Genomic DNA, 26,250 nt, shown 5'->3' on the forward strand with positions numbered 1-26,250 from the left:
CTTTGTTCTGATACTAGTTACAGCCCTAAACTTTCCCTTATCTCGTTTCAAATTCTACATCCCAAGTGTTCATGAGCCATGACAGGATTCTATCCGGCACTCGTGAGGCCTCATCTGGAGTACTGTGTCCAGTTTTGGGCCCCACACTACAAGAAGGATGTGGAAAAATTGGAAAGAGTCCAGTGGAGGACAACAAAAATGATCAGGGGGCTGGAGCACATGACTTATGAGGAGAGGCTGAGGGAACTGGGATTGTTTAGTCTGCAGAAGAGAAGAGTGAGGGGGGATTTGATAGCTGCTTTCAACTACCTGAAGGGGGGTTCCAAAGAGGATGGATCTAGACTGTTCTCAGTGGTGGCAGATGACAGAACAAGGAGCAATGGTCTCAAGTTGCAGTGGGGGAGGTTTAGGCTGAGTATTAGAAAAAACTTTTTCACTAGGAGGGTGGTGAAGCAGTGGAATGGGTTCCCTAGGGAGGTGGTGGAATCTCCTTCCTTAGAGGTGTTTAAGGCCCGGCTTGACAAAGCCCTGGCTGGGATGATTCAGTTGGGGCTGTTCTTGCTTTGAGCAGGGGGTTGGACTAGATGACCTCCTGAGGTCCCTTCCAACCCTGATATTCTATGATTCTGTGACTCCCTTGACACAAGGTATTTGTGCATCTTTGCTTTGACAAGTTTCCTGTTTTCTAATGCCAAAGCTGACTTCAGCTTTTCAAAGTGTTGGAGGATACCCGTCACGTGTGAACAGAACTGTGGGAAGAACCGGATCATTGAGTTAACAACTTCCCAACAGCCATATACATAACGTACATTATGTTAATACCATGTGCATAATACCTATTAGTGTGGTGTACACTACGCCTACATCTAGGTCTTGGCGAACACCTCAGTATTTTTATCACTGGAGCCTTGGAAAACAGTCCTCATTAGGTCCGTCTAATCCACGCAGGGTAATAGCGCCCAGCACAAAAATCAGAGTCTGGGTCCAAGCATCACAGGAAAGGATTGGGACAAGTGTAGCAGAGGATGCTGCAGCTCGGGAACCAGGTGCATTGGCACAGCTCTCAGGGAGAAATCTGCACAGTGCCTGCTTCCATATCTACCTCTAGCCGATACTAACAGCTCCTAACTCATGGGCAAAGTTGCACAGAACTGGGCTGGAGGGAACACTATTCCAGGGGAGTATCTAGCACCATGTGGTGCTTGGCAAATATTAACTAACCCTCTCAGCACCCCCTGGCAAGCAAGTATCTCTGCTTTACAGATGAAAATTAGGAGCAGAGCTCTAATGGTTTGTCCAAGACCAAAGAGAATGTTGGAGAGCCAAAATGGAAGTTCCAGGTCCCAGCTGTGCATTCAGACCATGCCTCTAACAGAACATTTGCAAAACACACATTTGTGGCCAAACAAATTATACAAAAAAATATGCACATCTTCCCCCAAATGAATAACTCAAAGCTATCCCCCCTTTGTCATCAACTGAAATTGTATTTTCAAAATAACATGATGCATCAAATCATAAGAATCTGTTTCTATTTTTCCCATTATTTAACATGCTTAATGACCTGGATTATCAAATGATTAACCTTCCCCTCTCTATTTCCTCATCTCCTGTTACAGAGAACAAAGAACACTTTGAACACAGAAAATTGATGTCATTTATTTTTATCGACAGGAGAGACGAGATGACGGATGAAGATGTGATATGAACTTCTGTTACCCCAAAAACATCTTTTAAAATTATAGGAATTCTATTTGTCTCTCTCCGCCCCAACTGAGAAACATTCAGACAGGTTGTTGTCATTACTACTACTTTCTATAAAGTTCTGGTGCATTTGGATCCAAATGCACCACGACAACGTGACATTAACAGCATGCACCAGAGCCAAGAATTGTGGAACAAAAGCTCTGAACATTTTCTCACGCTGCTCTGACCAATCTGCACCAGTCTTAACTTGCAGAATTCCTATTTCAGTCTTGAGCCACAGACTGTCCACCTTGCAGGGCCATTCAATGGTTTTAGGCTGAGAACACGTGTCCAATAGGGATTATCATCCCCAGTTGCGTGCATGGCACTTTACGGATATGTAGCAAGACAATTGTCCAAAGTTTACAGGCTGCCTAGGTTGGAATGAGTGTAGGACTCACTGCCCAGCAGGATGGGTACCTGGTGCGTCAATCTCTGTACCACATCCCACTCCATATGCAGAACCATGTCACAAGGAGTTTCACTCCCTGTCTTAAGTGACGAGACAGCGCGAAGCAGCTCTGTGCAATGAACACAGGAAGACAGGGATAAATTGCCCTTCCTGGGCCCAGCTTACCAAAGGTAATGTAGCCAATGTTGTCACCTACTGCTGCGTCCGTGTCTTTCAGTTCGAGGGGGGGCTCCCTGTGGCTGAAGAGCACCTGTGGAGCTGTGTGACTGGCACGGCGGCCTTCCTTAAATTCCTGTGCAGACAAGACAAAACCGACATGAATTCACTCAAGTGTGAGACTGAGGGCATCCACACTGCAACCCCAGCCTCCTGCAATGGGAGTGCCGAACGATCCTGCTTGAAGTATGAACACTGGCTTCCGAAGCCCCCTCACCCCCCACCCATAGCTCCCACCTTTCCATACCAGATTTTAGAACCCAAAATCTTTGACATTCAAAGTGCTGACTTTAATGCGTCTACCTTCCCTTTGAAAATGTGAACAAGGATTTTCCCTTACAGGGGATAAGAAATATTTAGTTCAGTGGAATCAGAGTCCTGTTACACCAAAGATTTCCTAACCTCATGTGGGCTTTGTTTATTAAATTAAAACCCTGCCAAATTAACCAACACTAACACAAGCTCAGATCAGGAACATGGAAGCTTAGGAGTAGAAAGCATGCTACCTCACACAAAACAAACGGCCTAAAATCATACCATGGGAGGAGAGGCTAAAGATCAGTCACTAACAAGGATCATTTGTGCTTTTCTAGGTGAGCTGCTTCTGACCGTCAATTTCATTGCAAAACTGTTTCCTTCTTTAGGACCCAAGAGAATTTAAGAATGTCAACTGCCAGCGATGGCCCATTTCATGCAGAATACGAGAAGTATGTGAAAGAATGGGTACTAATTGAAATTGTAAGCCTTAAGCCAACGCTAACTAGGTGAAACCCAGCCAAATGCTACTAGTGATAAATTGCAGGTTACAAAAATGCAAAATCCCCTAAGGTTATAACAGATGGGAGGTTGCTGGCAGGATGTTTCCCCATATGGACCCCAGGGTTCTAGTCTCTCTCTCTCACCCTCCTGCAAAATAGCCCAGATGTGTCAGCTTTCAGGACACATTTGTTTCATGTGCCCTTTGACATGAAGTGGGGGTACTGGCTGGTGTATGAAGAGCAGCTACTTGGCAGAAGACCTGACTGAAACATGTATTAGTTTGGGACTAGATCCTAGTGATGTGCTCACGGCTTGTATATGGGCCCTTTTCACTATCCTAACCTGAAATAAAATAAGCGAGGAAGTGATTTGTCCCACAGTTCTAATATCATGAATATACAGGTGTGAAAGAGCTGCAGACATCCTTTTCAGGCTGAGAGGGCCCTTCCTCCTGGCCTCACCCGGACCCCAGGCCATGTAGTGCTGTTTTCCTTAAATAACCACATACACACTACTTGCAACTTCACCCTTTCACGTGAGGCACGTGCACATCACTAACTCAACATGAAATGTATCACACGATTATTATCAGCTGTCCTTTGTCAGCTGTGCATGGTCTCCAGTGTCTGAACCCTTCACCCTCCATACCCGTAGCATGTTCCTTGCTCTAGAAACGGAAGGAGAATTACACACATCCCTGATCTGGAAGAGTTCAGGTAGGTTACTAATTAATCTACTGGGGCAGTTTACTGGGATCTCCCTGTATTAAACTTTACAGCTTTGACTTCCGACTGCTAAGGCCAATGGATAAAAGAGTTCAAAGAGCTTCGCCCCGGCTGAACTGGTTAATGGTGGTATTCTCTCCATGAAAGGAAAGCAGTTGTAGCTAATGTTAGACACAGCCACATTACATAACTGAACAGAGGGAGGGCGGAGAACTAGAGGAACAAGTTAGCATGACTCAGAGTGGAAATTCTTGCGGCTTGAACAGCAAGTTTTTAGACGCTTCAGAGGGTAGAGAGTCTGGAGCAGCATCCCCTGGAAGGCTCACTGCAGCCCCAAACCTGTTTTATTAACTCCGGGGTTTCCACTCATTTCACAAAGCTGCAATCCAGGGACCCCAGAAGCAGGGTAGCACTGTGCACTTAAAGTTGGGGACTTTGACAAATGCTGGGGATTTCATGTGTGAAGCAGATCCTCTGCTCTTAACTCATGCCTCAGCAGAGAGGCAGACATGCAGTGCGAGCTAAGAAGCCAGCATCAGCCTTTCTCTGGAAAGTGCTCGTGGCTGTAGGCTGGAATCTCAGTTGTAGACTACTAAGCCATCACAAGGTTAATCCTCGTTAGCTGGGTTTCATCCCTAGCTGGCACATAGCTGTTCTCATCAGTCTGGCACTCTTTTTGCAATATGGACAGGGCTCTTAACTGTGCTAGTATGACTAGACTGGCTGGTCCTCCTCCCTCCCAGAGTGCACTGCTCCACATGTCTTGTGCCACTACACACAGGTCCTCCAAGCAGTCTACCCCCTGCTGACGCATTATAGAACAGCTGCCCAGATTTTTCCAGAATGCATGGACAGGCAGCATAATAGGCATGGATGGATAAACATATCTGGCAAATGGCTGTGGTGGGAAAATGTCCTGGTGCATGGACAAAAGTGTTTGTTTTTAAGTGGTTTGGATAAGGGTTCTGAAAGTGCAGGCAGAACATCAGAGGGACGAAATCTCAGCCTGCCAAACTCAGACAGCAGTTACATAACCGGCACGTTGTGTATTAGAAGAAGAGAAGAACTCTAGTTTGGCTAAGTGACAACTACGATGGGAAAAATAGTCTACAAATAATGTATTTTTTAAGATTGATATGAAAAAGCACTTATCCCAGGCTCTAGGCATATTTATAATTTTTCAAACACATCACAAGCAATACCAAAAAAACCCCAACCCCTTAAAACAGCCTATTAGTGCAGACTAGGGCAGTTTTTAAGGGGGAACACATTTAGAGACTTTCAGAAATATAGGGCTGGAAGGGACCTTGAGAGGTCAAAGTGCAGCCCCCCCGCACTGATGCAGGCCCAAGTAAACCCAGACCACCCTTAACAGGGTTTTGTCCAATCTGTTCTTAAAAACCTACAGTGATGGAGTTTCTACCACTTCCCTTTGAAGCCTATTCCACAACTTAACTACCCTTCTAGTTAGAAAGTCTTTCCTAATATCTAACCTAAATCTCCCCAATGCAGATTAAACCCATTACTGCTTGTCCTGCCTTCAGTGGACACGGAGAACAATTGATCACGGTCCTCTTTAGAACAGCCCTTAATATACTTGAAGACTTACCAGGTCCCCCCCACACAAAATCTTTTTCCAAGACTAAACATGCCCAGTTTTTTTAACCTCTTGTTATAGGTCAGATTTTCTAGCCCTTTAATCATTTTTGTTGCTCTCCTTGGGACTTTCTCCAGTTAATCCGTATCTGTCCTAAAGTGCAATGGCCAGAACTGGGCACCGTGTTCCTGCTGAGGCCTCCCGGCGCTGAGCAGAATGGGACAATGACCTCCCATGTCTTACATACGACGTGCTTAGTAATACTTCCCAGAATGAGATTAACCTTTCTTTGGAATTGCATCACAGAATTGACTCGTATTCAATTTGTAATCCACTATAATCCCCACATCCTTTTCAGCAGTACTACAGCCTAGCCAATTATTCTCCATTTTGTAGTTCTACATTTGAGTTTCCTTCCTAAGTGAAGTACTTTGCACGTGTCTTTCTTGTTGACTTCTGACCAATTCTCCAATTTGTCAAGCTCCTTTTTAATTCTAATCCTGTCCTCCAAAGTGCTTGCAACCCCTCCCAGCGTGGTGTCATCTGCAATTTTATAAGCATATCCTCTACTCCATTACTCAAGTCAGTAACAAAAATACTGACGACTACCAGACCCAGGACTAACCCCTGCAGGACCTCACTAGATGCGCCCTCCCAGTTTGATTACAAACCATTGATAACTACGCTTCGAGGGCAGTCTTACAACCAGTTTGTATCCATTTTATACTAATTTCATCTAGACCACATTCTCTAGATGAGACTATATATGGAGATATACCTATCTCATAGAGCTGGAAGGGACCCCAAAAGGTCATCGAGTCCAGGCCCCTGCCTTCACTAGCAGGACCAAGTACGGATTTTGCCCCAGATCCCTAAGTGGCCCCCTCAAGGATTGAACTCACAACCCTGGGGTTAGCAGGCCAATGCTCAAAGCACTGAGCTATCCCTCCCCCAATGTCATGTGGGTCTGTGTCAAAAGCCTTATTAAAATCAAGATAAATCATGGCTACTGCTTTCCCGCAGCCACTAGGCCAGAGCCCCTGTCAAAGAAGGAAATAAGCTTGGTTTGGCATGATTTGTTCTTGATAAATCCAGGCTGGCTAGTCCTTATAACCCTATTAAACTCTAGCTACTTACAAATGGATTAATAAACTGTTCCAGTATCTTTCCAGATATCGACGGTCGGCTGACTGGTCTATAATTCCCCAGATCGTCTTTGTTCCCCTTTTCAGACAGGTATTTTGTTTGCCCTTCTCCAGTCCTCTCGCTTCACCCGTCCTCCAGGAGTTCTCAAAGATAATTGCTAATGGCTCTGAGATTGCTGCAGCTCGTTCCTGAAGTACCCTAGAATGAATTTCATCGGGCCCTGCCAACTTGAATACATCTGACTTAACCCATTCTTTTCCCACGCTGGCTTGTATTTCTTCCCCCTTGCTGTTAATATCAACTGTGTTGGCTATGGCATTCCCTTGAGCAATGCTTTTATTGAGAGAAGCTATATGCTTTAATAGGATTCATTCTTGGCAGAAAAAAGAAAACAGCCTGATTCCTGAATGCAGCATAACACTGATCCACTGAGGCAGGACTGGCCCTAGACAAAATGGCGCCCCAGGCAAGGAGTATTTTCAGCACACTCCTCCCCCCCATTTATTAAACTTTTCAATACCTTATTTTTATTGCATTTGTAGCCCATTTCACGACTTTGATGCACGACTTGCATGCATGATTTATTCTTGTCATACAAGACAATAAATTTGCATGCTAGGATCTGTAAATCTGTATTTATTCATGCCATATATAAGCAAAGAAAAAATTCATTTCCTCTAAGCTTTCAGAATTACACAATAAAACAAGGTTCACAATATCGCAACTAGGCTCTCACTTCACTTTGTTCTTGTATCTTACTGACTGACTGGCAACACCCTGCCCCTTATAAACGCGCGAGGGCATGGCTGACAACATTCTAGGAGATTCAAGGAAAATGTAGTTCTCAGAATGTCTGGAACGTTCCACGAGATTCTACAAAGGCCCAGAACATTCGAGGAGGTTAGTGAAAAACGAATCCACGTAATGGAATACCTGAAACATTTTACTTCAAGCATTCTATTTTCCCTTTTGTCGCTAACAAAAAGAGCCCAACTCCCCCTCCCCCCCCCCGAGCCCAGCACCCCAGGCGGTCGCCTGCCCCTAAATCCAGCCCTGCACTGTGATCTAGAGCTGCTTAGAGATAATGCATTTTTGCATGGTCCTGTCTATTACACAGGTACAAAGGGACGTCAGGGCATTTCCCACAACAACAAAGGTTTGCTCTGGTGTCCTTTGCCAAAATTCAACCTTCCCCCACAGTGCTGACTTCTAGCCGGCTACTGCTGAAACCCACACCATGGGTGGCTGCATTTCAGTGGAATTGTGTATATGCTGAAGTATTTTGTGATGAAAGGAGTTACGTAAATATGTAATATGATCGACTGTGTTAAGCCAGCAAGGAATTCAATAATTAAAGACGCCAACACGACAGACCAGATTAGAAGAGATACTGTCTACGCTCATTAGCGTGGTACGGCCATCCAGTAGAGTTCTGTCCCCCAGAGAATAGGCTGCTGTGAAGCATTTACATGCATTAAGCCCCCAGTGATCTCACTTCAGTTCAGTATCTACTTGTTCAGTGATTCTCCTTTTAGAAGAAGTGTGTAGATTTCTGGATGATGCCATTTATAAACACCTATAAACAACTCAATGTCCTTCAGGTTCCATACCTGCATGAACACCTTTCCAATCACCACGTCATCGTCATCCTTAAATACCGTGCTGAACACAACCGTGACGCGGTCCTTCTTTGACTCAACGTACCTGGAGGAAAACCAAGCCACTGTGAGGACAGGCTTAAAACTTCACATCTGGAACACACTCAGCTTGCAAAACAGTTTGCTGCTCCACATACAACCCAGATGAATGAGGCACAGCCACCAGGTGATCTGTGTCAGCATATTCTTGTGATAAGTCACAAGATGGGCTCCATGGAGTGAACTGTAGTAACTGCAAGAAATACTGGCCATTTGCAGGGACAGCTGCTGGAACATATCAAATCCCCCCTTGGCCTGGAAACTTGAGCATTCCACAGGGAACAAGGCCTAGCATTTGAGTGTCGAACGCCATTGTCCCGCACAGTAAAAGGTGATGTCACTAACAGGTCATTTGGTATTAAGTCTCTGTCAGTCAGATGGACAAGTGTTATCTTAGCTACACACCGCTGACAGGCTGAAGGATAAGCAAGCCAACGCATAAAACACTGGGGACTTCACGGCTTACCACAGTACTTCCTACACGTTTGAACACAAAGACCTGGCGCAGATTTAAACACTGCCAGGCACAACTTTCCTGTGCTGATGAATGCTTTGGGAGCGGCAGGACAGGGGATGCACTCGGCATGCTTACATCGTCTCATCGTCCCTGTAATGGATGACAGCTCTCTTCTCCCCATCCTTCCCCTCTTCCTGGCATTTGAAATACTTCTCGAAGACAGAGGCAAAGCAGTTCCGCTTTAACATGCCAGCTTGGTGCACAATGGAATCCTTGGCTGCAGGAAGGTTCTCCAGGTCATATAGCAAAGAGACATTGTAACCTGGAAAGGGAGGTTAACCCGTCTTTAACGTTTATAATCCTACTTAAATAAGAGACGTTAGACACTTTCAGAGGCAAAATCCTACTGTGCAAACCCCTCCACATTAGCTTGTAGGTTGTCTCCTCCTTCTCACCCCTTCCGAAGCACTAAAGGGCGTGGGACCCCACTAATGTCAGCGTGTGACACTTTCTAACCCAGAGGAGGGAGGGGCCATCTAACCGAACTCAGAGAGGGGCTGTGGTAAGATTAAGCGCTCTTTCCCCGTCTCAAAGGCAGAAGCGATGGCTCCGTAGTTCCTGCTCCTAAATTTGGTAATGAGTGAGTAGGAAGAGAGGTTGTTACAAGTAACCATGGTTTTCTGAATCTCATTAAATGCTTGTCAGTCTCATCACACAGAACAAAAATCCCTATTGTGAGGAACGGAGGCTTTCTCGGGGGTGGAATCAAGAATTATAGTCTGTGCTGCAAACAAACTCTGCCCTGCTGTACTCAGCCCACCTTGATTTTTTTTTTTGGTTTGTTGTAAATGCCTTTCATTTGTACTAAGAGCCCAACTGTGTCAAAGCGCAGTGCTCATCGGAACCTCATTTATAAAGCAGCGAGAGAGTCATCGTTGCCGTCTGCACACATTTTAAAAAAAATTAATTATATTCAGGCTTACCTGCTTCTGGGTTTACCAAGAAGTTTCCATACACTCTCTTCAATAACTAGGAAACAGACAAAACATCGGCAGCGTAAGTCTTTCCCTTCCAGCACATCCTGCTCTTTTCCCGAACACCTTCTCCCTTTTTTCAAAGGCCCTGCATCAGCTATCTGGACACTGGTTTAGGCCACATCTGGTCTTCAGCCAGAACCCCAAATTATGGGCTTCCGCATGCAGAGCCTCAACAACCCGGTGGCTGGCCTCACTGAAAATTAGTGTCAGGCTTCCATGTTTTACAGAACTAGCTTCCACCTATACTCTGGACAGGCCTCCCATGTAGACTATGGTTCCTCAGCCACGGACTCTGGTGCGGAACGGCTGTCCAGAATCAAAACTTTCCTTTTAAAAAAGGTCTAGCCTTTAGGGTGGCAGAGATAATCTTGAAAACCTGAATCAAGCCTAAATCAATTCAGTAACACCTGCCCGCTTCAGGCTCTCTGCAGACAATAGCTCGAAGAGATGTGAACTGCCTCATTCATCTCAAGTAGTGCTCTGGGGATGTTGTGATTCCAAGGTGCAAAATTCACCATTTTGTTTTTGTTTTCTATCTCCTCGGCCTGCACCCACACCTTGCTCTGCAGTTCCTCACAGGGGTAGCTGATTACAATGCATGATCCTTCCGCGGTTCCATGGGTCAGGCAGCAGGGGCTGGGCAACCAGAGAGGAAGGGGCGAACCAGAAGCATAGAAGCTAAAGAACAGTGCAGGAGCGAGGGAGATTACCCACTGACGCCAGCTACAAGCCAATCCTTCCTCGCCCCCATTCCCTGGCACATACGGGGCTGGGGGAGGGAGGTTCTGTGCCAAGCCGTTTGGATAACATCCCAGGAACTGAGCCACCTAGACAGCATAGCGAAAGAACCTATCTTCAAAAGTAATCGGTGCTTAATTTCACATCAATGACTATTTTCAACTAGGAGCTGCAGCTGGGCATGTCTGTGAGGAAGCTGGGAATGAGAAGCATTTCAAAGCAACAGAATAAATTAACACTGCAGCTGAATTTAGGGGTGCTTGCTGCAGAAGTTGCCACCTAGTGCGCAGGGTCCTGATTCTGCGTGACAGGAGACAAGACATTCAGCTGACCCCATCTGCTAACGGACTCTGCATCAAGGATTAAGTGATTTTTGAATGCCAACACCCACATCCAGTGATCAACATTTCTCTAGCAACGGCTGATGACAACGCAGATATCTAAGCTGCGATGGGAACAGCCACTCTGCACTCCTCATGCCATCGAGGGTGTTGGCGAGACCATCAATTGCAGCAGGGGGCACTGAATCTAGTCTTCTCCATAGTGCAAAAGACAAACTAATTATTTAAATGATTTTATTTTAAAATGGAATTGTCCTTTCCAAGTACAAGCATGTGATGGATTTAGTCAGTGATTTGGAAACCAACACGGATATTTGTATTTTTAAAAATATTTTAATTCTCCCTCTAATGAAGAAATACACTGAGAATCTATATTGGGGGAGCTAGAAATGAGGCCCTAACCTTCCACATGGAAGTGCAGCCCACAGAGACTACAGATCCCACATAGCTTTTTGGGTGAAGATGGAACATGACGCTCCAGCTGCGTCTACACAGAACTTTCATATTAATGTCAATAGAAGGCAGTAACAAGATAATCGTACTTATTCGAGCACTGTTTGACCATTCAAACTCTCCCCTTGTTGCAATTCTCTAGGTTTGAGACACTTTCCAGTCATGTGTAAGTAACTCCAAGAGTTATGAGCAATTTCCCCCTATTTTCACAGGAAAAACCAACAGAAGACACCCAAAGGTAAAGTGCTGCATGTCTCTCTGCTGAGATGTGCAGCATGAACCCCATTAGGTAACATGAGGAGATTTGAAAACTAATTCAGGAACTGAGTCATACTTCCTGCTTCAAGATCCAACCACAACGCACAGATGTTCATAAAGGCCTTTCTTTCTACCATAAATGGCTCTCTGCAGCATAAGCACGGTTGAACAGGAACTAAACCTCTACAAAAGCGGAACGAGGCAGTGCGGCCTGCAGATAAAGGCGTGTGCATGTTAAAGGCAGCCTTTCGTTTGCTTTAAAGTGTGGTTAGAATAAGAAAAGCAACACTGTGGGATTCCATATTTATTCACACTGTGACTTCCTTAGCGAGTGAGTTCAGTTTACAAGAGGATATTTCTAACTGCCGGTGCCCTACACGCCATTAGGGGAATCTGAAAAATCAGCTGTGCTCTTCTACCTCTCATGCTTTCATCAGAAACAAAAGCTCTGTAACTGGAACTTATCAAATATCGATAGGAACAGAATTTAGCCTGTTCTTCCAGAATTGTGTGCACTCTGTGTTGGCAATGGGAGTAACACGGTGTCTATTACATGGTGCAACTTTACAGACACTTTTCTAACCCACAGGGCCTCGGTAGTATCTTGATCCATTGTAGTCAGTGGGACTGCTCACGGTAGTCAAGTTAAGTACACACAACAGAAAGCGTGTGCAGGACCAGGGCCTAGAATCCCAGGAAGAAAGGGAAAACCAGAAATGCAGCCACTCACCTCATCTGCACCATGTTCCTGTAGCTCTTTGTAGAATTTCAGAGAAATACTGATCATCACTTTCGTCTTGTCTCCATTGGGGTTGGAAATATGATACAGGACTCCATCGAAATCTTGGACAGAAGCAGCGGAGAGGGAGGTTAGGAACTCATGTAATTTCTTCGTTCCAAAGCATTGCATAACGTAAACGTTTTTCAAAATAGAAACTGTATGGTATAAAGATCTCCCATATTACTGGGCCCTCGAGCACAGTAGTCTGTAATTAAGGAAAGTTATGAGGAATACTGGAGATCAGTAACAGACTACAAGGATCCCTGACAACTTTGTATCCCAAGTTAAAGTTTAGCCCAGTCTTGTTTCAACTATCACTGACAAACGTGCCACATCCTTAATCCATACAAGCATATTGAGATGAAGAGATCTCTCGGATGGTTAACTTTTGTCTCTCCACTCGGCTTGAGGGTTACCATTAGCACCCACACGTCTGACACACACTGCACTATGTGGGTTACAAATATCTGAAAGTGGGGAATTCGAAACCCAGAAAAGCAGCAGGACATGTTTAAGCAGAGAGCAGTCAGTGCAGTAGCAGAGTCCCTGGGCAGTTTTCTTTCTAGGCTCCCCGCTTTGGTTCAGAAGGCAGAATGGGCTGTATGGCCTCTGTTTTGTTTAATTTAAAAGCTCTGTTTAAGTTGGGTTTCTCCACAGAGCAGTACAACTCTAACTGGTCATTGGAATCTAAAATTTGAACTGCACGATGAATACTCGCTTATAGTTTTCAAATCAAATCCCATCTCATTGGAGACTAAGCTACAGGGAACAGACTTTCAGTTTATCTTGGCCATTGGAGTGCTTATCATCCTAAATCAGACTCCTCTCTGCTGTATCCAGATGGGTGTTACACACCTCATTACACATGCCATTATGGGCATGAAACATCCTGGCACATAGGGGAAACAAGTTACAACCATTTAGTTCATTCACTTTATAAGTGCTGTGACATTTAATGCGTTGTCATCGGCGAGTGCATCAGGTGAGGAGGATGGATGGAGAAAAGAGCTGAACCAATTCCAAGCACAGTTCTTTAAACAATTCAGCCAACAGGAATGCCTACTAAATATACTGCGTGGCACATGCACATAAAGGCGCAGGTTTGTCAATTAAACAAACCTCTCCATGTGGTGCTAGGTGAATTTGAGTACACCAGACATTGCGACAGTCAGGCCAGACAAGCTTGACTTTTTTAAAGGAGATGAAAATGTTGTGAAACGTACCTGCAAATGTTACTTCTACTGCCTCTGGTTTGTTCCTAAAGAATAGAAAACATTGGATGTCAAAAATCAAATCACAGCCCCCTTAAAATTGTACAGAAACATTGGTGTACTCGTTTTAAAAAGCCACATGTCCACATTTCTGATAAGGAGAAATGACTTTTTCTGAAAGCTCCAACTGTATAACTCCTTAATACTATTCAATTAGGAAAGATGTTACTGACAAGAGTTCTGTACTTCGCCATCTCCCCATCACTCTCACTGTGACCCAGCTTTTGAAAACAATCTTGCCATTTTAGTATGATATTATTCATAGTCTATTAATAGATACCGGAATTCTGCATCGGAGTCTGAGATCCTAAGCAATTCACAATGCGTGCGTAGCCTTAACATTACTAAGAAATGCATTTTGAAAACAAAACGTATTTATTTTAGCCTCCCGAGATGACAGTTCCGGAGTCAGTGGTCCCCCGGCAAGCATGGACATCATCATAACCACGTAAAGCATGGCAGGGAACTGCAGCCCCTACAGTACTTTAGGTGTTAGCGATGCCACAGAAAGACCCTTCCTCTAAGCATGGATCCTGGTAGGTGAACAGAACAGGAAGCTTTTCAAATGGGTGTTTCATCATATAAATTTAAACTGTATCCAGGCATTCTGTTTGTAATTTAGGATCCCAAACAAATATAAATGTTTAAAATATTTGACTTTACCGTCATATGCTCTAAGCTTAAAAGCCTAACAACAATACCCTGAAAGGCTGCATTTCTCCAGGCGATGGAGTTAAACTGGCACTAACTACTCTGATGGAATGGAGTGTTTTTGAAGGGTGAACTTGCTATGATCCATGATAAGTGGTTTGCTTGCTGCCTCTGCATCCTGAGAGGTGCTGTTGAAACCATAGCCACTAAGGTGGCATTCTCTGATGGGAAGAAATACAAAGGTAGTAGTAGGAAAGGGCAGGGAATTCTACAGAGGACAAACAAGATAAACAATCTGGAGATTAGAGGGCCCAGGTGGGGGAGGTGATATCTTTTATTGGACCAACATCTGTCGGTCAGAGAGACAAGCTTTCGAGCTTACACAGAGCTCTAAACAGCAAAAGTAGGCCCGATAAAAGATATTTACTCCCCCCACCTTGTCTCTCCAATATCCTGGGACGGACACAGCTACAACACCACTGCATACAATTTGGGGATTGACAGTTTGCCCATTTTGTGGCATACGTCTGCTTATTTTAAAAAGAGAATCTAGCAGCCACTACTGGACTGGGTGCGAGGTGCAAAAGGCCCAATTCAGCAAATAAATCAAGCTGGCATCTACACAAACATGTCTTTCAGGGTGTCCGTGGTCACAACCAGGCTGCCCCACTCTAGGTGTTTGATCTTTTGTTGAATCTTGCTCGCTGTCGGCAAGAACACACTGGCAGAGGCTAGGCACACCTTGGCATATCAGGGAAATTACAGAAAGGCTGGAGAGAGAGAGCAGTGGTTTGGAATTTGTTTTCATCCCTTGTTTCAGAACCGAACAATGTTAATGGGTTTTTTGCAGGATAAAAGCCACTGCTTTGCCCTGCCATCTGCTCTGTTTGTAGACAGCTCCATTTCAATCATTGCAATGGAGCCCCAGGAATGCGGCAAGGTGTGCCAAGCTCAGCACAGACCTACAGCAAGACTGATGCAATGCAAAGCATTAGAGCTAGGGCTGAGTGGAATTCATATAATTGCTTTGCTGGGGTAGGAGAGGCACTTATCCCGAGGCTGAGGTCTAAGTGCTAGTGGATTTGGTGGGCTTATCCAGCCCTCACTGGTACTAGCAATGCCACGATGATGAGCCCTCACTTCTTTCTGTAAGTTAGCAGCTGTGAAAGGCAATAGCCTCCTTCTTTACAAAACTGGAGAGTCTCAATCTTTTGCACTGCTGCGGCAGCAAAGATAACACAGCACTTGGAAGAAGTGATGCACGCTGCCTTGGGGCAGATCTTTTAGCTTAAAAATCACTATTACTTGCTGACCTCTCTCTCTAATCTCTGCTCCCAGCTGGGTCTTTGGAAGTTGCTTCCCACTCCACTTCACAAGGCACGTCTGTATTGTAACTTCTGCTCTGGAGTAGGGAGCAGTTCCCAAGTCACATCAAATTAATCTCTGCTCCTGGGTATCAGCCCACAGCAGATAAACAAAAATTCCACTGGTGCATTTCAACTCATCACACAATTTAAGGCGACTGGCAGGGTGGTTCTGCTCAAGGGAGGTCCATGAACATAATAGCAAAGGGGTCCTAGTGGCCAGGAGCAAAATATTGTGAATAATGTGCATAGCACCTCCCCCAAGTATTTTGTTGACACCACAGCCATGAATAGGTTATTCTTTGATAGGAATTAATGCAGAGGGCTAGAGCAGTAATAAGGCATGGGCAAGGAATGCACAGTGCATCCGTTTGTTTTTGTGAGCATTATATTCACTCGAATGTAAAAGACAGCACGGACTAGCAATATTTCAGCAAAGTCCCAAGTAGGGAACTTTCAGGTGGTACAGTTAAACACCCCAGAGTCAGGAAATACTAAAGTTAAGGATGTACATGCAACCTTAACTCTGCCCTCTCATGCATAGGTAACACAACCGTTTTTAATTACATGATCACACACCATTTGCCAAGCTCAGAGAAATAGTATTACCTATAAGTGTAACATCTTCTGCTACTGTATACTACTCTTGTGCATGCTGGACCAGAGTCGGGGAAAGTATGTTATACACAATATGTGCAGTGAACAAGGCAAAGACTTTGCTTAAGAAGGGAGTAGAGCCCCTACCCATTTACTTTGCACCTTGCCCTGAACGGCTGTAGAAAAAGAAATACTCACAGGCATTTCTCAACAAGTTTCCCTGCCAGATTTCAACTTTGAGATCAAGTCTAAAAAAATTTCATCCCCACAGATAAAAGTTTCACAAGTGTACAAGCAACTGGAAACGGGATTAGATTGGAGGTGCTCACACAACACTCTCGGTTTAAAATGGGCTCCAAATAGAACAGGTGAAGTAGCTGGATCACTAGTGCGGGTCATTCAGATGATGAGGTGCATCCAGCATTTATCCTGCACTTTACTGGCAAAATCCATTATAAAAGCTCCTTTCAGAGTCTTACATTTAAATACATCACATTGCTTAAGTAAGGGATTCCTATAAATTCCCAACTACAAGAGCGAGCAGTATAGTACCTACAGAATCATTGCAATCTCAGTTTGCATATCCAAGTGGCCTGCACTGTGGAACCTTCTTCTTCTTATGTGGCATCTCCATTACTGGAGGTATGCAACCATGGTAGCCCAGCCCCTACAACCCTCTGCTCATGTCTTTGTGGATGAATAGTCCTTTTGATCCATGGAGAATACCACTTCATCCACCCAAGACCTTATCTCGCTGCATCCTGCTCTTCCACCATCAGCTTTCCCTTCCTGGGCCTGTAAACATGTATTGCCCGCTGCAGCTCCTCAAATTGTGGAACCATGTTCCTCAAAATCAAGTTTACTCAATTTGGCACTGAACTGGAGTTCACTTATCCCCAATCAACCCAGCTCTCTCTGATGTCAGCCTGTCTAGCTTTTCCACAACCGCAAGGTTTCAAACAGTACACCGCCTTCTGCTAAGGTGAATAATAAGCTACTCTTTATCACTATGTTGCTATCTCAAGTTCACCTGAACTGCGAAAATACAACAATCTTTCTTTTTGCTACCTTCTGTCCTAAAAGACAAAGAAAAAAGGCTCCCACACCAAAAATAATTCAAACAGCTCCCTTTTTGTTACCAAATCTAAATACAAGACAGACCTGATTGGCAAATCCATCTGAACCCTGAACCTAAAATGGCAGCAGTTCCTACCAAAGGCAGTTGCCCATTTCCCAACAATCTTAATATCAATCAAGTCCAAACCACACAAATGCAATCACTAAACCCCCCATCAGGAACATCTGCTCTGTGCTTAGATGCAAGAATACAAAAAAGGGTTCTGGCAGGTACAATTTCTTCCTGCTCAACTTCCTCCATCAACTGGTTTTTCTAGAAGATTATTACATTGGCTCGTCTATAAGCATGTTACATTAACTCCACTTAAGTCCAAATCTGATTTTTCACCCCTAGCAGAACTATAGCTTCAAGAAGATCTGCAGCTTCCAACATGCACGTAACAGCAAATCCTCATCTGACAGCACTTCCTCAGTTCTGACTCGGACAAGTGCCAAGTTCCTCAGCTTCATTACTCAGGCTACAAATGTTCGCAGCCACACGTAACAATAATTAATTTTTAAAAAGAGAGGAAAGATATAATTATAAATCTTGTTCAAACTGTCCTCTCATCTTCTATATTAATCAAGAGCCCGTGCAAATGCAGACTTGGCTAGTAATCGCATAGACAGGCTGACTAGAGGATCACAGCTCACAATTAAAATGCCTGGACCAAACAACGAAGGCCAGTGAGGTACTGGCAGAGCTATGCAATGCACAGATATTCTAATCTCCAACTTTGAAGGATAAAAATGAACTTCTTCAAAGCATAAAGCCTTACGCCAGGGGTTCTCAACCTTTTTCTTTCTGAGGCCCCCCTCAACATGCTATAAAACTCCAAGGCCCAGCGGGGGATGACTCAGGGCTCCTGACATAGGTGTAGTTTGACTTCTATTTTTGGGGGGGGGGGGGGGAGGGGGGCAGGGCTCGGGTCAGCTCTGCACAGCAGGGTCCAGGGAGGGAGCACCACCTGCACCTCATCTCAGCAGGCCACCCACCTGTCAGGGGCTGTGTGCCAGTGGCTGCTCCCCGAGGGCTCTGCCAGTCCCAGAGCTGGGTCCCCGCGTGGGTAACCCTGACCGGCTGCGGGAGCAGTCAAAGGGGGCTGGGAGCTGAGCAGCAGCCGCAAACCCTGGCACCAGCAGCAGATGGGGGAATGCCACGGCTGCCCACTCCACAGCACCACCAACCAGAGGAGCAGCTGCCCCTCACTGCCTGGCTCTGGCTTCCCGCCTAGGATCTGGCCAGAGAGTGGGTGCCCCCAGGACTGCCCCACTCTAGGTAAGGCACTGCCGTTTGGGGGGGCAACACCCTCATGCCCCCTGAACTCTGCCTATGGGCTCAGGGCTTGAGCCCTGCTGCTCCCGGCTTCAGTGGGAGGGGGTCGGGGGAAGCTTGGGGTTTCAGCTCCCTGTCGCTCTAACTTCAGGGAGGGAAGGGGAGCTCAGGGTTTCAGCCCCACACCATCCCCCGCTTCAGCCCATGGGGAGGCGCCAGGGATGGGGCTTCAGCCCCATGTAGCTCCTGACTTCAGCCCCGTGGGGAGGGGAGGGGGGAGGGAGAGGTTGAGCCTTCAGCCCCAAGGGGGCCCCCCACCAGGGTTTCAGCAGTGGGGCCCCAGCGACCCCCTGAAAGGGCTCGTGGACCCCCAGGGGGCTGCAGACCACTGGTTGAGAACCGCTGCCTTAAAGGACAGAGCATCACTTTGCAATCACTGGAGTCTATGTACAGGTTTACCCGAGAGGGGTAAGATAGCGTCTCATGATGCCTGATACAGCTTACAATGACCTGCATTACACCTAGGGAAGGATCAAAGCAAGGAGGCCTGGTCCACTGGTTAGAGCAGGAGACTGGGAGTCAGGGGCTCTGAATTCTATTACTAGCTCTGACACACTGCACCTCTCCATCCTAGCATTTCCCCTCATTTATAAGGTGGAGAAATGAACCTGGTGTGAGACTTGTTCATAAAATGCTCTGAGCTCCTTGGCTGAAAGGCACGACAGAAGTTCAGTGTATTAAGAGTACTGGGACATGGCCCAGCCAAAGAAATGTAGCTGGAGCCTTGCTCCATCACACATAGCACCATAACCACACGCACTTCCTTTCTGGTTCGCAGCAGCCACACTGCAAGCATTCACCTTGCTGGCCTTGTGCTGTCTGCTGGGGGACTCCATGAGAGAACCAATTGTTAAGTTAAGTCCAGGCTTAAAAAATCCACTTCTCCAGTCACCTCTTGCAAGGCTTCCCTGGACAGCATGGGGATCTAAGCCATCAATTTGATATCTACCTTTGGCTACACATTTAGTTCTCTGGCTAGCACCCACATTTTTCTGTATTAACCACCAGGAGTGTGCTCGGTGCTGTTCAAGACATGGTGCATGCCTGGAGAAGCTTACATTCTAAGCGGATAGGTCACTCAAATCGGACAACCTGGTTCTGCCGCAATTCCTGCTAAAACGATTTAAGACAATATAACGAAGATGATTTAAACTATTCAACAGAAGCATGTCAGACACTCCCAACCACGACATCCTGCAGAGTTCCAATAGTTCTAAAACCATTTTAAAGGTGAGAGGACAAACGCAAATAGTTAACGGTAACCACTTTTACTCCCAGGGCTGCTTTCTCACCGCAGGGCACAAATGCTGAAGCGTTCTGCTGCAGAAGATGCGACAGTGTCCAGCAACAAAGGAGTTAAAGTGACACGTATGAAGTAATAAGGGTAATAAATTGTGTGGCTACAGCTTTAAAGGCTCTATAAACCCAACATTAAAGACGGTATGGCTGCATTTTTGTCATGGCTGCCAAAGGAGTCATAGATTCCATCATTTTCATGGGTTTTTCTTTATAAAGAACACCCAGGACTTGACATTCTGGGATTCTTGCATACTGGTGGGTGGATGCAATGAACCATCAAGAACCTCATTCAACTTGGCAGCTCTCATGGTTCGAGTGGGAGACAGAATGAAGAGCTCAGCAATATATGAAACCAGATCAGGAAATTCTTAGCAAGAATTTTAAAACCTTCAGAGGAAAGGAAAGATTCGTTTAAGAGAGACATATAAGGCCCTATCCTGTGAAGTGCTATTAATCTGTCTTTTAGATGCCTATCACATTGGTAACTTCCATAGGCGTAAATGGAACTCAGTCTGCAGGATCACACCTTTACACAGTACATTTCTCAGAGCAGGGAGCTTGTTGTCCAGCTAGGTACACCAATGATACTATAAACAGATCTTAAACTTTCAGAAGTTCTAATATAATTCTATAAAAGTGCAAAGTATCTTTCATCTGAGGCTCTGAAAGTTTTACACAAGGTTGATATCATCCCTGTTCTACATCTGGGAAAACAGAGCTAAGCTAAGTGTCATGACCAAGGACATATAGCAAGTCAGTGGCAAAGCTGGAACTACAACTCATGCCTTCCGATTCCCAGTCCTGTGTTCTAAACATTAGACATAACTGCCTCTATGATAGCGGGTATGTTCAAGTCTGTCCGCTCTCACCACACACTTGCTCAATTCAGGTTATTTGGACTAAAGGGGGAAAACGATGATTATTTCAGGTAAGATGTCCAAACTTGATTTGTTCCTGTTACTGAATTCCCACAATTTTTCCCTCATCATGACCATCCTGCAATGGTTCTCAAGATATACCCCAAAAAAACAATAGCTAAAATGGCATAAAGCAAATGCTACCTGTGCCACCCCAAGGTCTTAAGATATCATTGTGGACAATCATCCATTTTCCAAAAGGATACACCCCAGAGTTGTGGTTTGACTTTGAATAATGGAATACATTTTGAGATCTCAAATTAATAAAGGCATAGACTGAAACCCACTCCATATGACTTATAAGAAACATGACAGCTTGAAAAATACATCCCTACATGTTTCTGATCCTTGTCTTGGCCCTGTGCTTGCCTGGACAAGAGTGCCTTAGTATCAGCTAGGGAAAAAAATGCAGAAGTTACAACTTCTTCTCTTATATCAGCATGACCAAGGGACAAAGATTATACAGAAATTAAGTCTATTTGATTCATTTTTAAAAACATAAAAGTAGTGTTTAGATTAATATAAAGTAAAGGCAGACACCACATCAGCAAACCAAGTCGCTGAGATAAGCAGAACCAATCCAGAAACAGTTGGTATTGCATGCAAGTATGGCCAATGCAGATGTGTGCTTCACTGTAGAGTAGAATGGAAATCTGCAGACCTGCAGCTGTTACAGAAGGAGCAACATGGTGATTTTAGTGGTATAAAGCAACAGGATTTCTGGAGGCTGTACTCTGCTACCTCGACTGTAATAGCTTTATTAGATAAGAACAGTGACCTGGCCTCCAAGCTGCCTCCAACAGGAAGAGCTCCTCAGTATGAAGCCTCATGGCAAATGAGGAACTTTGAGAGAGACAACTTCTCACAGACAATATTTTGCGCCACACAGGCCTGGCAATAGCCGCGCTTTAACAGAGTCAGCTGCGGGCTGTGTGTATAATGTGGTTGCCATGTCTTGGCAAGACTCTTTGCATTAGATGCTTGTAAGGAGAAAAGCAATTTGTTTAGAACTACAGTTACTCTACAGCCTACAAAAACTAATAGGGATTGATGAAAGCTAGGTGGTTATCCAGATTCCTATTTTATCACAAGTGGACAAGGATGAAAGATAAGCATGTTCGTTTGTAAGGGTCTATTCAATGTCTGAAAGCTGAGGGGGGGAAGTAGGAAGACGCATATCTCGTTTTGCACAGGTTACCACTATTCTGCACACACAAGGCAAATCTCTTCAAAGAAACGTTAGAGGAATAGATAAGAAGTGGAAGAGACATGAGGCTAGGTCCCTTCCCCCACGCCTGACATGGGGCCTGTCAAGTGTCCCTGCATGATGCACAGTGAGTGTGCAGAAAGGGGGCTGGCAACTCCACTCCTCTAACAGGAAGTACACTTCAGAAATATACATTGCACTAGTAATACTGATTTTCTAGGGCCTTGTGGAGACAAGAGTGGGGCGGCTTTAACTATACCAGTATAATGCAGAACAAACCCCCAAACGCGGATGCAGCTATACCAATATCAAAGCGCTCAGACCAGTTTCGCGGCTTCCCCTACAGGAAGGGGACTAAGCTACCCCGGTATAAGCACTTCTACATCGGCATAAGTGCATCCGCACTAGGGGCCGCATCGGTAACACAGTTTCAGTACAAACCATGCCCCTTTCGCCTCGCCCACACGAGGAGAGCGGTGTGCGGAGCGGGCCTGGAGGTGCCCTTGCTGCCTGCCATGTTCTACCCGAGCCAGGCCAGGCTCCGGGGCTCACACCCAGGGACCCAAGGGCCGGTGGCTCAGGCAATCCCGGGCCCTACTGCCCAGGTACCGGGGGGCAGGTGGCACTTGGGCTGCCCCGCGGAGACCCACCCGCTCCGCCCCAGAACAGCCCCTGCAGGGGGGCAGGTTCCCCCGGGCGGGGCCGGAGCCCGGGCCGCCTCCCGTCCCCGCCCGGCGGGGCTCGGCCCGGGGCACAGGGCGGAGGCGGCGCCTGCCGCGCACCCACCCCCGGGGAAGGTGCGGCCCCAGCGGCTGCGGAAGTGCCGCACCCCGGGCGGGCAGCGCGTCTGCCCCGGCTCCGCCAGAGCCTCCGCACGGCCGGACCCGGCGCGGATCCCACCCGCCCCCCCTCAGACCGGCGCCCCCCCGACCCCCGTCACCCGCCCCCCGCTTCCGCCCCCCGCCCCGGACCCCCCCTCACCCGCCCCCCCGGACCCCCCCTCACCCGGCGCCCCCCCCCTCAGACCGGCGCCCCCCCCCCTGACCCTCCTCACCCCCCCTCACCCGGCGGCCGCGCCCTCGAACTTGAGCGCCAGCGTCTCCTCGACGATGCGGTTGTTGACCTCGAGCAGGATCATGGCGGGGCCGCGGGGGGCCGGGAGCCGGCGGGACGGGACGGGGCGGGGGGGGGTCTCAGGGACCGAGGCCGGGGAGGGAGCCGAGCCCGCTGCGCGCACCGGGGACCCGCCCGAGCCTGCGCCGCCGCTTCCGCTCTGTGCCCCGCCCCCTCTCGCGTCACTTCCGCTCGGAGGCGGGCAGCTGCGCGCGACCCCTAGGCCGGTAGTGGCGGGCGGCGCGTGCGCGTGGGGCGCGTGTTGGGCTGGAGGCCGGGACCCCGGTTAGCCTACAGAATCCGAATGAGTGCGCGGGCTGGGCTGGTGTGCACGGGATCCCTGCTAGCCTACAGAATCTGAATTTGTGCACGGGATCCCTGCTAGCCTACAGAATCCGAATGAGTGCACAGGATATACTGGTGTGCACGGGATCCCTGCTAGCCTACAGAATCCGAATGAGTGCGCGGGCTGGGCTGGTGTGCACGGGATCCCCGCTAGCCTACAGAATCCGAATTAGTGCGCGGGATATACTGGTGTGCACGGGATCCCCGCTAGCCTACAGAATCCGAATGAGTGCGCGGGATGGGCTGGTGTGCACGGGATCCCCGCTAGCCTACAGAATCCGAATTAGTGCACGGGATCCCCGCTAGCCTACAGAATCCGAATTAGTACGCGGGATATACTGGTGTGCACGGGACCCCGGTTAGCCTACAGAATCCGAATGAGTGCATGGGGTCTGAGCCTACAAGAGCCTGATTAGTGCAGGGGACGGGTTGTGCAGGATCCAATCTATTCGAATTTGTGGGGGGGTGGGGTCAAGAAACGTGGACACGGGGGATCCAGTGGATATTGTGTACTTGTATGTTCAGAAAGCCTTTGACAAGGTCCCTCACCAAAGGCTCTTGAGCAAAGTAAACGATCATGGGGTAAGAGGGAAGGTCCTCTCACGGATTGGTAGCTGGTTAAAAGACAGAAAACGAAAGGTAGGAATAAATGGACAGTTTTCAGAATGGAGAAGTATTGGGACCAGCGCTGTTCAACATATTCATAAATGATCTGGAAAAAGGGGTAAACAGCGAGGGTGCAAAATTTGCAGATGATACAAAATTAGTCAAGATAATTAATTCCAAAGCTGACTATGAATTGTTAGAAAGGGATCTGACAAAACTGGGTGACTGGGCAACTACATGGCAGATTAAGTTCAATGTTGATGCAAAGTAATGCACATTGAAAAACATAATCCCAACTACACATACAAAATGATGGGGTCTAAATTAGCTATTACCACTCAAGAAAGAGATCTTTGGAGTCATTGTGGTTAGTTCTCTGACAACATCTTGCTGCCCCAGTCAAAATGAACAGAATGTTAGGAACCATTAGGAAAGGGATAGATAATAAAACAGAATATATCACATTGCCTCTGTATAAATCCATGCCCACATCTTGAATGCTGAGTGTAGTTCTTGTCACCCCATCTCAAAAAGATATATTAGAATTGGAAAAGGTGCAAAGAAGGTCAACAAAAATGATTGGGGGGATGGAACAGCTTCTGTATGAGGAGAGATTAAAAAAAGTGGGACTTTTCAGCTTGGAAAAGAGATGACTAAGGGGGGATATGATAGAGGTCTGTAAAATCATGACTGGTGTGGAGAAAGTGAATAGGGAGATGTTATTTATTCCTTCACATAACAAATGAGCCAGGGGTCACCTAATGATTTAACAGGCAGCAGGCTTAAAACAAACCTAAGGAAGTATTTCTTCACCCAACGCACAGTCAACCTGTGGAACTCGTTGCCAGGGTTGGTGTGAAGTCCAAAATTACAACAGGGTTCCAAAAAGAACTAGATAAGTTCATGGAGGATAGGTCCATCAATGGTTATTAGCCAAGATGGTCACGGATGCAACCCCATGCTCTGAGGGTCCCTAGCTTCTGACTGTCAGAAGCTGTGAGTGGATGACAGGGGATGGATCAGTTGATGATTGCCTGTTCTATTCATTCCCTTTGAAGCACCTGACATTGGCCACTACTGGAAGACACAATAGTGGGCTAGATGGACCATTCGTCTAACCCAGTATGGCTGTTCTTATGATCCGCCTTAATGCATGGGATCGGCTTGTTTGCATGATATCCCAGTTAACCTACAGGATCTGCATTAGTGCATGGGATCTGCTTGTGGGCACAGAAATCCAGTTAGCATGCATGATCCACCTTAGTGCCTGGGATCTGCTTGTGGGCATAGGATCTCTGTGTGTGCATAGGATCCCAATTAGCACACAGGCTCCACATTAGCGCACACATCTGCTTGTGTGCACAGAATCCCGATTAGTGCACAAATTCTTGTTTGTATGGCATCACAGTTAAGCATGCAGGGTCTGCATTAGTGCATGGGATCTGTACCTATGCACAGGATTTGCATTAGTTCAGTGCGTTCACTTGTGTGCCCAGGACAGTCAAATGGCCAGGATCTGCATATGCATACAATATCTATCCATGTATTCATCTTGACATGAGATGAGTACACAAGTCCTGCACCAAGAATCTGATTGTGCACAGAAGCTGCCCTAGGGTACAGACCATGAGATCCACCAAAAACCGGATTGTGCAGAAGCCACAGTAATGCAAATTACCTGTTTGTGTGCAGAGAGTACAATCTGCGTTGCTGCACACACGACAAACACAAACTTCACTAATGCTTGCCACCTGCTGGCGTGCACAGAATCAGTGCGAGCACACAAGCTTCGCTCGTGTGCAGAGAAACCACATGGGTCCCCTGATTGCCAAGTACTGCAGGGATCCAGGTAATAGATGTTTTGTTTCGTTTAGTTACATGGAAAATAATTGTCAGTAAAACAGACAAATGTGAGTGTTGACTCATTTACTGTGGGGATCATGATAAATATGTTCCTAGAGAGATTTGAATCAGGAGAAGGTGTGGATTGATCCCAGGATTGGCAGCACCTACCATTTGATCAAAAAGAGTAACTCCTTAGCAGTCATAGAATTTTGTCCTCTTA

The 26,250-nt window shown here is 46.5% G+C and overlaps 1 protein-coding gene across 1 annotated transcript in view; it reads right to left on the minus strand.

The window, feature by feature from the left end:
* The window catches only part of ARPC2 (actin related protein 2/3 complex subunit 2), a 34,125-nt gene extending 10,718 nt beyond the window's left edge, over positions 1-23,407 (minus strand). Inside the window, exons 1-7 of the mRNA XM_065560473.1 lie at positions 23,186-23,407; positions 13,587-13,621; positions 12,313-12,425; positions 9,739-9,784; positions 8,891-9,077; positions 8,212-8,305; positions 2,324-2,450 (exon numbers count right to left, since the gene is read on the minus strand). Of these exons, the coding sequence (XP_065416545.1) occupies positions 2,324-2,450; positions 8,212-8,305; positions 8,891-9,077; positions 9,739-9,784; positions 12,313-12,425; positions 13,587-13,621; positions 23,186-23,259 (676 nt within the window). The 5' untranslated portion in view covers positions 23,260-23,407. The remainder of the gene's footprint in view (positions 1-2,323; positions 2,451-8,211; positions 8,306-8,890; positions 9,078-9,738; positions 9,785-12,312; positions 12,426-13,586; positions 13,622-23,185) is intronic.
* Positions 23,408-26,250: the final 2,843 nt, after the last annotated feature.

The sequence above is a fragment of the Chrysemys picta genome, chromosome 11 (assembly GCF_011386835.1).
Source record: "Chrysemys picta bellii isolate R12L10 chromosome 11, ASM1138683v2, whole genome shotgun sequence".
Classification (NCBI taxonomy): Eukaryota; Metazoa; Chordata; order Testudines; family Emydidae; genus Chrysemys; species Chrysemys picta.